The sequence below is a fragment of the Onychomys torridus genome, chromosome 18 (assembly GCF_903995425.1).
Source record: "Onychomys torridus chromosome 18, mOncTor1.1, whole genome shotgun sequence".
Taxonomy (NCBI): domain Eukaryota; kingdom Metazoa; phylum Chordata; class Mammalia; order Rodentia; family Cricetidae; genus Onychomys; species Onychomys torridus.
In genome coordinates this window covers 38,144,632-38,156,715 of record NC_050460.1, presented here as the reverse complement: position 1 = coordinate 38,156,715, position 12,084 = coordinate 38,144,632, and the positions used below count along the sequence as shown (strand labels likewise).

The 12,084-nt window shown below is 45.2% G+C and overlaps 1 protein-coding gene across 2 annotated transcripts in view; it reads left to right on the top strand.

Annotated features, from left to right (window-relative positions):
• Positions 1-12,084, top strand: part of Fhl2 (four and a half LIM domains 2) — a 43,754-nt gene that overhangs the window by 16,234 nt on the left and 15,436 nt on the right. For both annotated transcript variants that reach the window (XM_036167017.1, XM_036167016.1), the window contains exon 3: positions 8,521-8,695. In XM_036167017.1, coding sequence (XP_036022910.1) covers positions 8,521-8,695 — 175 coding nt within the window. The remainder of the gene's footprint in view (positions 1-8,520; positions 8,696-12,084) is intronic.

Below are 12,084 nucleotides of genomic sequence, written 5' to 3'. Positions count from 1 at the left end.
GGAGGGTGGGGTGCTTAATTGAGCTAATGGCCACTCAGTCTTCTGTCTTAAAGCAGTGCAGCCTCCACAGACTGCACTTGACTCTCTGGAAGACACACTGATGTGTACAATTTTAAGATATACTCATGCTTGTGGGAATTGGGCTACTTTTGAGGTACTGACGAAATTTTAAATGAGATAGATGAGTTTTGAGAACCCGTCCCTGTGGCTAGTATACATCTATTTATTTGATTATCCCAGGCAGCCACCTAGCTCTCTTCCTCTTCCCCATTCATCCTCTCTTTGGAAATGCCATGATACCCAAGGCAAGGAGATCATTGATCTGACAAATGGTCGAGAAGTCACAATACAAAATGTCATTTTATTGTCCTGCAATACTACATCCTTCTTAATCTTTCTTGGATACCTATAGACAGTAGCACAAAAAAAAATTGTACTGATTATAGGATTTGTCTTATCAGCCTGAGTTCTGAAGCTCAGAAAGTAAAGAAAAACAGAGCACTATGCATCTGAAAAATTAATGCCCATAACAAAGGGCCTCAGACTGAGCAGACTGAAGATTCCATGCTTGTCTTTGCCAGTGAGGGCCTGACGCTGGGCAGGCTGTCAAACCTCAGTGTACCTTCAGGGGGCGCTGTGATGAGAGCAGTAATAGTCATGAAAAGATGCCTGTAGAGGGATGCCAGCAGCCAAGACTAACCCTGAAACTCAGCACCTACTGTGTAATTACTTGGCTCTGGCACTTGGAAATTACTCTGTTGCATTATCTAAACCCGTCTAGGGCCTTCCCATTGATAAGGACTCTTTCATCCCATCATATGTAGAAACCACCGAGTCTTAGAAGAGTTGAAGGTCTTCCTGAGGGTTGGGATTAGGAAGCAGTAGTGATGGAAGGTTCCTAATCAACAAGCTATGCTCCCTGCCCACATGCACACAGCCGTGGTCTTCAGGTCACATGTGGTCTCTCAATGGTCAGTCTTGTGAATAAGGGGTGTTTGCCTGGCCTCTGCCAACTGTCTCCCTTGATGGAAAAGGTCCTTGTTTTTCTCCTGTCCAGTAGCAATAAGTATGCTGCAGAAATGGTGCTGGATTTGTTCTCTAGTTCCTGTCCAGCCTCCTGGTGTGACTGAGGCAGACTCATTGTATCCTCTGTCCCTGTCCACCACAGTATGGCAGTCACTGAAACAGTGAGCTTCCCAGTAGAGTTTATTCCACAAGCCTGTGGAGACGTAAGAGGAAGTTTCAGGTCCGCTCCCCAGAACAAGGTTGGGATATTTATGGGTTAAACATGGAATAGATGATTATGTCAGACTTCCTCACCTGCAGACATCAAGGCCCATACTCTGGTGTTATCTCTACCTAACTAAAAGCTAATAATGACAGCAGATGTGGCCTGGAGGGTTGATTCAGGAACTCGGAGCACATTCATGGGCTGCTCATTGGCTTTACTAGTCAATTAAGAGGGAAACATTGACGTAATAATGGAATTGGTACAAATTCTTTCCTTCAGAATGCAGTTTCTCAATGTTGGAAAGTTTTTAAACAGAAACTCTAGGAGATCCTTGTTTGGGGGACTGCATGTGTGACTCAATAGACTCTGGTTCTCACATACCCAGGGGAGATCTAGGTGCCCCTACTGTGTTTTAGAAAGTTCTTGCATACTAGTAGAGTAGGGAGCTGTTAGGAAGAGGCCATTCTTCCTGCCAGCATGATGCCGGCCTTGCCTGCAGCCCTTCTGGACCCTTCTCTGCTAAGAGTGCTACTCCATTCTTTCTTTCATGGCCTCTTGCAAACTTGATGCTTAGCCTTTGGAATGATTTTCAAGTTTTTTTTCTTTTGAAAATATGAGATTTTGTGTCGGGTGTGGTGGTTCATGCCTTTAATCCCAATCCTCCAGAGGCAAAGGCAGGTGGATTTCTGCGAGATCAAAGCCATTCCGGTTTGCATAGCAAGTTCTAGGCCAGCCAAGGCTACCCTGTCTACAAAATAATAATAACAACAATACATTTTTAAAAAAATATATCAAGTCAGTTCCCTCCAAATTAGGATGTTTAAGTTCATTTTATTATTATTATTATTGCTTTGTGCTTGTGTGTGTGAGTGTAGGTATGTGTGGGTCATTGTATATTTATGTAGGGGTTAGATAACAACTCTCTAGGGAGTCAGTTTTCTTCTGACTTATGGGACCCAGGAATCAGATCTGTACACAAGCTCCTCTATCAGATGAACCATTGGCCTGATTTCTCAGGTTGTAATGAGTAAACCACCTTTATAGATTCTCCATGTAGAATCTGCCCACAGACTTTGTAATGAGGACAGACATCATGGGTGTAATAATTCTGCTTGTACCCTGGGTGCATGCCAGGATTCCTGGTGGACACCTGAGGTTGTGATTTGTACAAGCCCTATAATCAGCATGATAACATGTCACTGCTGAGAGCTGCATAATCAATGTGACAAAAGAAGACTCATGCCCCATCTGGGACAGCGTGAAATGTCTTGAGATTTTGTCACACTCCTCAGAATGTGTTGCAACTTAAAACTTACAAATTGGTTATTTCTGGAGATACACGTTAATAATTTTATGTTGTGGTTGGCTTGGGTATCTGAAAGTATGGACAGTAAAATTGGGGTGAGTATTGGATTTATTTGGACAATCTTTAAAATAAACACTGTATTTAAAGGAAATTTAATAAATCAGGGCCTTCAGGGTGATGAATAAAGCTGACTGACTGAGTTCTATCAGAAAGACCTAGAAGCTCAAGAAGGTCGGACAGGATCCTTCAAAGGCATGCTCAAGGCAGGGCCCTGGAGCAGCTCTGCTTTGGTTTAGGCCTGGTTCCATCTTCAACAATCTCTGGGATGGGAACCAGCTCTGCCGCCTCTGAGCCTCCATTTCCATATCTATCAAATGAGGCTGCCTATCTCACGGAACTGTCAGGGAAATTAACAACGTGAGGAAATTAGCCTTCTCTGGGATGGTTGTGGGACAGACATCCTTTCCCCTGCTGTTCATTCCTCCAGAGTTCATTTGCAAGGATCTGAAAGAACATAGTAGAATCAGGGTCACCTAACAGTCTCAAAGCAGAACATCTTTTCAACTGGATGTAACTGATGAGCAAATCCATTTACACTCCGAAATCAGACAGCTTGAGAAGCAGTTAGTATGGGAAACTGACAGCTAAGCATCTCGGTTAGGTAGAAGATCATGCAAAGGAGCCATGGGAAGACAGCTGGAGGCAGTAGGGACCCTGCTGTGTAGAGCTACCTCCAGCTATGCAAAGGCCCTGGGGTCCCTTCAGATCACTGACTCGATTCTAGGGCTTAGCTGAATTCCCAACAAGGGCATATTTAGAGGCAAGCAACAAGCACATCCAAGATTGGGAATGTTCTCAAAGTGAAAACTATAGTCTGAAAAGAAGTGTTTGTGCTGTTCTTCCGTGTCTCAACATTTTACTGCAGTTGATGACCTTCCTGGGACCTCGAGATTAGCCCTAGTGGTTTTCTTCTTGTTTTTCTGGAAATTATAGAAGGTCTTTCCACTTCTTTTTCCAATCTCTCTAAAACACTTAAGTCTCTCTCTTGCCCTCCCTCCCTCCCTCGCCCCCCTTCCTTCCCTCTCCGTCTGTTTGTCTTCCTGTCTCTGTCTGTCTCTCCCTCCCTCTTTCCAGTGCTAGGATGGATGAGCATAGGGCTTCGGGCATGCGAAGCAAGTTCAAGTTGCCCCGCCCCTTAGCATCTAAGTGCTGTCATTGCCAATGCTCATGATGCAGTGTGGTCCTCGGTATCTGGAAGAGACTGGGTGCAGGGTCTCTTAGTAATTAAACATGAAGATCAAGTCTCTTATAGAGAGCAGTACAGCATTTCCATGTAACTACACACAGTCTCCAGCATTCTGTAACTCTCCCTAAGCTACTTGTGATACCCACTGCGGTAGAGACACTATGTAAAGAATTGTTGTGTTGTGTTGTTTAGGGAATATTAGCCCCTCAAAGTGTCCATGTCCAATACAGATGAAGTTTTAGTTTCAAATCTTTTCTGTGGTTAATTGAACCTAAGGATTCAGAATCTGTGGATATTAGATTCACTTGTACAAAACAATACAGAAAAAAAAAAAAAAAGAACTAGCCAACACTGGCATGGGGCTGATCACGAAAACTAAAGCTCTGTTTGGAGCTGCGAATCTGAGGAATGGAAATATCATTGGCACTGGGCCTTTGTGATGAATATTTGTCGTGTAGTATCAAGTGTTGGTCAGCTCTGACCCATCATCTCAGTTTTTGAGTGGCATTTTTGAACTGTCTCTGAGCCCTAGGGAATCCTGGGACTAAGACCTTGTCTCCCACTAAGACTCAAGACACTGAAACCAAACGGGCCTGGGAACCGCTCTGTGCTCTGAAACAAGTGAAATGCACAGTCTCAGTCACCATCTCCTCACCACTTCCTGATTAGCACAGTAAGCAGCGAGATCAGCAGGAAGATGTGAGCACAGCCTGAGATCCCCAGGAAGAGCCCAGTGGCCTAATAAGTGATGTACGGCTTTGCGTGCCTGAGTCTGAAAGAATGGCACGAAGTTTTGTGTTGGCTAGATGTGGGCCGAGCCTGCCGCTGAGCTGCATTTTGCCAGAGAGGAGAGAGATGGACGGAGGTGTAAAAGGGTGGGACTGGAGCAAGCCAAGGCTGGGTGAGCATGTTGGAATCAATTTGGAAAGAGCTGACGCTGATGTACCACCTAAAAACAAACAAACAAAATTGGAACCAGAGTTTGGTTTGTTGAATCAGTGACGGTAGAAATCTGGGGGTGTGGGTTGGGGGATGCTGGAGGAAACATAGCTTTGTGCATCCTTGCATCAAATCTACTCATGCGTAAGCATAAAGCCTTATCTCATAGGGTTATTGTATAGCTTGAAATAGGCAAGGTGAATTTAGAAACATATTTTTAGAATATAAGGACCAAGGAAATTTTATAAGCACTATATAAAATTAGAGTGCCGGAATTCTTCCTGTGGGAGCTTTTAAGATGTTGAAATTTCTTAATGGGGTGTGGTGTCTCATGCCTGGAACCCTCACACTTGGGAGGCTAAGAAAAGAGAATACTGAGTTTGAGTCTTGCCCTCCACACTAAGCTCAAAACAACAACAACAAATGAACAAACAAACACACAAAAAACAAAAAACAAGAGGACACAAGAAGGAAAGAAATTCTGATTTTCGTTGCCATCTTCGTGTGGAAATTCAGCACCAGTGAGTGACACTCAGGCCACCACTTCTGTGACTGACTTTGAGCTGGCATTCACTGAGCAGTTCCTATGCAGCAGAAACTGCCACAAGCACTTTACATGTATTAAGGCATTCTCCTGTCACAGCCAATAGCAGGTACCGTCCCGTCCTATAGGCTTTCCAGGAAGAAGTCTGGGGTTGAGAGGCTCAGGGCTCACCCTCAGCCATGCCCCTGGTGTGTGGAGAATTGAGGGTCTGGCCCTTGGGCACCTCAGTTGTTGAGTCTCCTGCTTCTGGGAGCACCCATCCCATAATAGCACTCACCACGTAAAGTGTGTGACACCAGGCTCTCCTACTGCCTGCACATCTCACATGCTCTGAGGCTGAGACAGAAAGGTCATCACCATCTCCAGCCGGAAGAGGGGAAGGACCAGTTCTGAGCCTCCTACCCACTCATCCAGGACCTGCCTGCAACGGTGGTGCAACCCTGTTTAGTGGCGTTTTTCTTTCTGGTCCATCACTGAATTTAGGAATATAGTCAGAGGTTGATATTTACCTTCAGAGAAAACATTTCTGTCAGAAAGGGCTAAGAATGATTAATATGCACTATGCATTTCATGGTGAGTGTGTGTGTTCCTGCGTATGCACTAGAGGGCGTGTGCCTCCTGTGGTCTCTGTATGCCTGACTTGGCTCTCTGAGTGGGATGGGATGTTTGTTTATTTGGCTCCACTCTTCAGAAGCCTGAAAAGGAAGGGCAGCATTCGGTGGAGGCAAAAGGCGAAGTGTCGCAGCCAGGAGCAGGCACTTTCCTTCTGGTTTGTGGCTGAGAAGTTGGGGTGTCCCATCAGGAGTAGCCAAGTCAGTAGAGGCTTTGGCCTTGGGCAGGTCTGAAGCCCTACGCTGATGCTTCCATCTAAAGGACGCGGCAGTGCTCGTGTTTAAGGCGATACTTGCGAGTGTCACATGACTATCAGCCAGACCGTCTTTAATCATTGTGTTTTCCTGGCAGAAATGGTCACTGTGGAGAGAAAAATGAGTTTTAGAGCACTCAAGTGGCTTTTCTGCAAATATCTCATAACACCAATGCAGAGGGCTCTGTCCTGGGGACTCGCTAACCTGGGTGGGGACTGGTGACATCTGGTGGCTTCACTTTCATTATGCAGTTCTTACTGTTACCCGCTCTGTTTTTGCCATTTCTGAAAGTTCTCCCAAAATATAGATTTCCTGGATCCTTGAGGTGTTTTGAATGAGATGCCCCCTGTAAGTCTCAGGCTGTTTGGGAAGGATTGGGGGGTGTGGCCTTGGTGGAAGAACGGTGTCTGAGGGCCAGTTTAAGGTTTCAGAAGCCTTTGTCATCTCCAATGCACTGCACACTCTCTGCCTGCTACTTGCCGTTCTGAGAGGTGAGACCTCAGCTCTCCTTGCTACCATGATTTTGCTCCACCACCATGGATTCTAACCCACTAAAACTTGCAGCCTAATCAAATACTTCTTTTATAAGTTACCCTGGTCATGGTGGGTTTTGGTTTTTGTTTTTTTTTTTTAAGATTTATTTATTTATTATGTATACAGTGTTCTGCCTGCATGTGTCCTTGCAGACCAGATGAGGGCACCAGATCTCATTACAGATGGTTGTGAGCCACCATGTGGTTGCTGGGAATTGAACTCAGGACATCTGGAAGAGCAAGCAGTGCTCTTAACTGCTGAGCCATCTCTCCAGCCCAGTCATGGTGTTTTGTCCCTATGAAAAGCAACTAATAAAACTGTCGCTTTTCTGCTCACTACTAAAAAGTGACAGTGTGTGTGTGTGTGTGTGTGTGTGTGTGTGTGTGTGTGTGCAGTGCCTGCATCCTAGCAGGGTTACCTGCCCTGTAACCATAGCCCACCTTACCATAGAGGCTTCTGACTTCGCTGCCTCACTTCTGTCCAGCGGTGACCTACCATGGAAAGAAATCTGCAGCCTTTCCTCCCAGAGCCCTCCTTGATCAGGCAACCTATCACAGAGGAAGGCCAGCGAACTTCTGAAAAAGCGAACTGTCCCACAGCTTTTGCATTAGGCTTTGAGCCCAAGGCCTGATTTGAGTACATGGCAGCTGTGTGACTCTGGGCAAGCTGAGGAATGTCTCTGAGTTCAGTACTCACTACATTCTAGACCTAGGTAGGATTTCGAGCTTACAACACAGTCCCAATTATTGTCATTGACAGTGCAAATTTCTGGGGCTTACTTTTTTTTACATCTGTTTTATTTTTCTCTGCTATTTGGACCCCTGACAGGTTTCATTTTGAAGAAATGAAATGGAGTATATGCATGGAGAGAATATCCATGTTATACCCAATCCCAAAATATTTATCCTATCATATATCATATATATAATGTATATGATATGTATATAAATATATACAATGATAACATATGCATTGTATTAGCTTAGCAGTTTGTAGTGAGTTAACCACACAGACACGTGGGTTCAAATAAAAGCAGTTTATACTTTATTTCACTTAAAATAAGCAACTAAGTACATGTACTCTCCCCCTGCCAAAAAACATTCTATTTAAGTATTAAACGTGCAAAAGGCAGGTTAGGCCTCTGCTCCTTACTCCCTGCCCTCATCATTTGTAGGCTTATGGGAGACCAGCATGTTGGTGAGCCGTCTCCCTGGTCCCCTTCCTCAAAGGAACGACCTCGGACACCCAGGGATCTGAGGAGAGAGAGAGAGAGAGAGAGAGAGAGAGAGAGAGAGAGAGAGAGAGAGAACACTTCCAGTTTTGTTTCAGTTTTGAGTTCGGGTTGGGGATGGTTAGGACTTTCTGATCAAGTCCAAGAGATATATGTTAATACCTTCCCCACCCCACCCCGCCCCCAAGCTTCTCTCTAAGCTTGACCTGGGTGTAGCTCACAGGGCTTGGGATGTTTGCTCTTGAAGCCCTCTGCTTGAGCCTTGTTATGGGTGCTCAGGAGAGTTTCAGCTGAAAGTCAGCCCAGGAAATGTGGTGTCTACATATTCTGTTTCTGCCTATTTGCTAAGTGGATGGAGGTGTGGGTCAATCTGTATATATACATGTATAACACACACACACACACACACACACACACACACACACACACACACGTACAGGTACACATGGTTGTGCACACACACTCTAGCAACGTAGCGCACGGAGGCTCCCAGGCCCCAGCCGACCCGGGTCCACGTTTGTGTCAAGGGTTTCCCCTGTGCCCCTGTGCTAGGATGGGTGAGACAGCAGTTCCACTTCTCCTGTCTTGCCTCTCTCTGACTCTTGGTGTGTCTGGCTCTCCAGGACTTGTCCTACAAGGACCGCCATTGGCATGAAGGCTGCTTCCACTGCTCCAAGTGTGGGAGCTCGCTGGTGGACAAGCCCTTCGCCGCCAAGGAGGAGCAGCTGCTGTGCACTGACTGCTATTCCAACGAGTACTCGTCCAAGTGCCAGGAGTGCAAGAAGACCATCATGCCAGGTCAGAACACGTGCCTCTCACACGTGCGCACACAGCGCAGGAGGTGCTGGGCCAGTCCAGGGATGGGCTGGGGGGGGACTCCCCCTTGGCTGTAGATACTGATGGTGATACTTCAGTGCTGTCCCCTGAACTACAAGATGTGTGTAGTGACCTAAGATGTGGGGGTGGTAACATCTCATCCCAGCTAGTGGATGGATCTCTGAGTTTGAGGCCAGCCTGGTCTACAGAGCTAGTTACAGGACAGCTAGGGCTACACAAAGAAACATTGTCTCGAAAAATGGGGGAAAGAAGATGTAGGGGTGGGGGAGGGATGAGGTGTATCATTAAGAGGAGTGGGATCTCTAAGTTCAGTCACCCCTTGGTGTTTTCAGGGATTAGGTCCAGCTACCAAAACCCACAGATTCTCAAGCTCCCTATGCAAAATGCCTAATGCTGGTATAGAACATGTTCCCATGTATTTTAAATCATCTTCAAGTGCTATATGAACACTATTTTACTGTGCCATGTGGAAAATAATAACAGAAGAAGTCTGTATAAATTCTCTACAGATATACTTGTTTTGTTTTCTCTGGGAATTTTTTTTTTTTTTTTTTTTAGTTTTTAGTTTTTTGAGACAGGGTTTCTCTGTGTAGTTTTGCGCCTTTCCTGGAACTCACTTGGTAGCCCAGGCTGGCCTTGAACACACAGAGATCCGCCTGGCTCTGCCTCCCGAGTGCTGGGATTAAAGGCGTGCACCACCGGCTGTCTTTCGGAATTCTTGATCTGCAGTTGGTTGTCCATGGCTAGAGAGAACTGGCCAGTAAAAGAGTGCCAGGCGTTCCCTGGAAATACATCTCCTTCTCTGCCTTGCTTTTCCCAGTATGTGTGCTTTCTCATTCTGCCCTGCTTGCTGAATTTGTGCTCAGTTATTTCAGCAACTATGACTTGTGTCCTGGTGTACCAGGACTGGCCAAGAGCTACAGGTTGCTTAGCTGGGGCCTGAGATCAGATTCCTCTGCCTGGCCTCATGGAGTTCTGTCCTAGATAGACAGACATCAAAAAAGGACAGAAGTACAATTGGATTAAGAGCTAGACTTAATGACAAGGTAGTGTCTGTTTTTTGAGCTGGAGAAGATGGGGATCTCTCTCTCTCTCTCTCTCTCTCCCTACCTACCTACCTCCCTCTCTCAACTTTTGGTTTTGTGTAGGAAAAAGGAATCTTTACTTTTAAAAATTGAGTGAACAGGCCAGGTATAGTGGTCCGTGTTTTTAATCCCCGCATACCAGAGGGAGAGGCAGGCAGATCTCTGTGAGTTCGAGACCGGCCAACATAAGCTGATGAAAATATATGGAGGACTGGTGTAACTTGGTGGTAGAGTGCTTGTGAGCATGTGGGTTTGATTGTCATCACTACAAAAATATACACAGATACGCATATGCAAATATGGGATTTACAAAGCAAATCTTATGCACATGATGTGAAAATGGGCATTAGAGCATCTCAGAGAACCTGGCCTAGGATTCTGATGTCACTTGACTTAGAAAAGGTGGTACAGGCATAGTTGATAGATTCAGGGGCCTCCGTGAGGAATAGCCTTCGCGTGACCTGTTAAAGGCTGTCCAGATTCAAGTTACCTGGTTCAGCCAATAAAAATACAGGTCTTCACTTACGTCTAAGAGCTAGGTAGCTTTCAGCATGTGTCATACATGGTACTGACTAGCTACACAAAGCCAGCAGAGACCTTCCGTCCCTGGGAGTGTCATTAGGAAGTGTATGCCTTCCCTGAAGGTGAGGTAGGCAGATGCACCTGTAAGCAGACCACTTGGATTCAGCAGGGATGGCAAGCTGAGGGCAGAGACATCTGTGAGCAGATGGAATTCAGGAAAGTATAACTTTGGGTATGTAGGCTCTGAACTGTTCTTGTGGGGAAGGTAGACAGAGCCTGTGCAGACTGTGGTCCAAGCAAGGCTATCAGGCGTCCTCTAGTGGACAAACTGGGTATAGACAGCGAACGCAAATTGTTCACGAGGCAGTCTGTTCATAGAGTCCTGAACCTGGCCAATTAGGAAGCTGAGGAAGCCTGGGCCTGACTGCCAGATTCTATGTAAGATAACTAAATAATGTAGAGTGTCAAGACATCTTTTTTGGAATCCTTTAATTATAGGGAGGTTTAGGATCAAAGGTAAGCAGACACATTAACTTTAGAATCACCAGCTGTATCCACTCTGTGGCCCACAGACTTTGTATGTCCCAGGATAACCATGAATGCCAGCCAACATGTTTGTAGATCACAATATCGTATTGCGTGTCAACTGGTTGCACACCCCTGAGACCACAGAAATATTAAGTAACTGCTGAAATGTGCGTGAGGTTTTAAAAAGTGAATTTATCTTGGAATTCTGAGTCTTAAAGTACATATTGAGAAAGGATTCTCACTTATGATTTTAAGTTGAAATTTCTTCGTGTGTTAGCTGTTTTAGCACTTAAAATATTTCATTATTCATAGCACCTATAATTTTAGCTTATTTTTGCTGCTACTTAAGAATTTGAAGTTTGTTAGTCCAAACTTTTAAGTAGAGCTATCAAATATATTAAATTTGAAAGCCAAGTTTAAAAGAAATCCAGCTTGCTCCACTGGTAACGGAGACCAACATAAAGCCATTTTAAAGTATTATTTTTCTTTAAGAATCACATTCGGGTTGGGGATTTAGCTCAGTGGTAGAGCACTTGCCTAGCAAGCGCAAGGCCCTGGGTTCGATCCTCAGCTCAAAAAAAAGAATCACATTCAATGGCAGGTGTGATGGGGCACATCTTTCATCTCAGCACTACATAGATGGAAACCGGCAGATCTCTGAGTTCTAGGCCAGCCAGTTACATGATGAGTTTCTGTCTAAAAACAGCGACAAAAGAATCAGATTCAAACAAGCCCAAAAGTTTAAGACCAATCTGGAAAATATTGTGAGGCCGCATGTGGTGGGGGAGGGGTTGAGAGAAAGCTCAACTGATCCACCTGCCTCAGGCTTGAAAGTATTTGGAACTATAGGTACGCACTCCGATGTCTGGGTCAAGGAGACTTTTCAACTCCATTGTGTCCGTGGAAGCAGTAATAATGCATGTAAACACAACTGAAGTTGGAGCTGGGGAGATGGCTCAGTCAGAAAATGCCTGATTCCCATCACCCTCACAGGGGGCTGTGAGCTACAAAAACCCCATGTCAGAACAGCTGGGGAGGTTGGAGAGAGGTCTAAAGAGGTGATTCTGCAGTGTGTTCACACTAATATTCTACAGTGTTCACACTAATTTTCTACAGTGTTCACACTAATAGTCTACAGTGTTCACACTAATTTTCTACAGTGTTCACACTAATAGTCTACAGTGTTCACACTAATTTTCTACAGTGTTCACACTA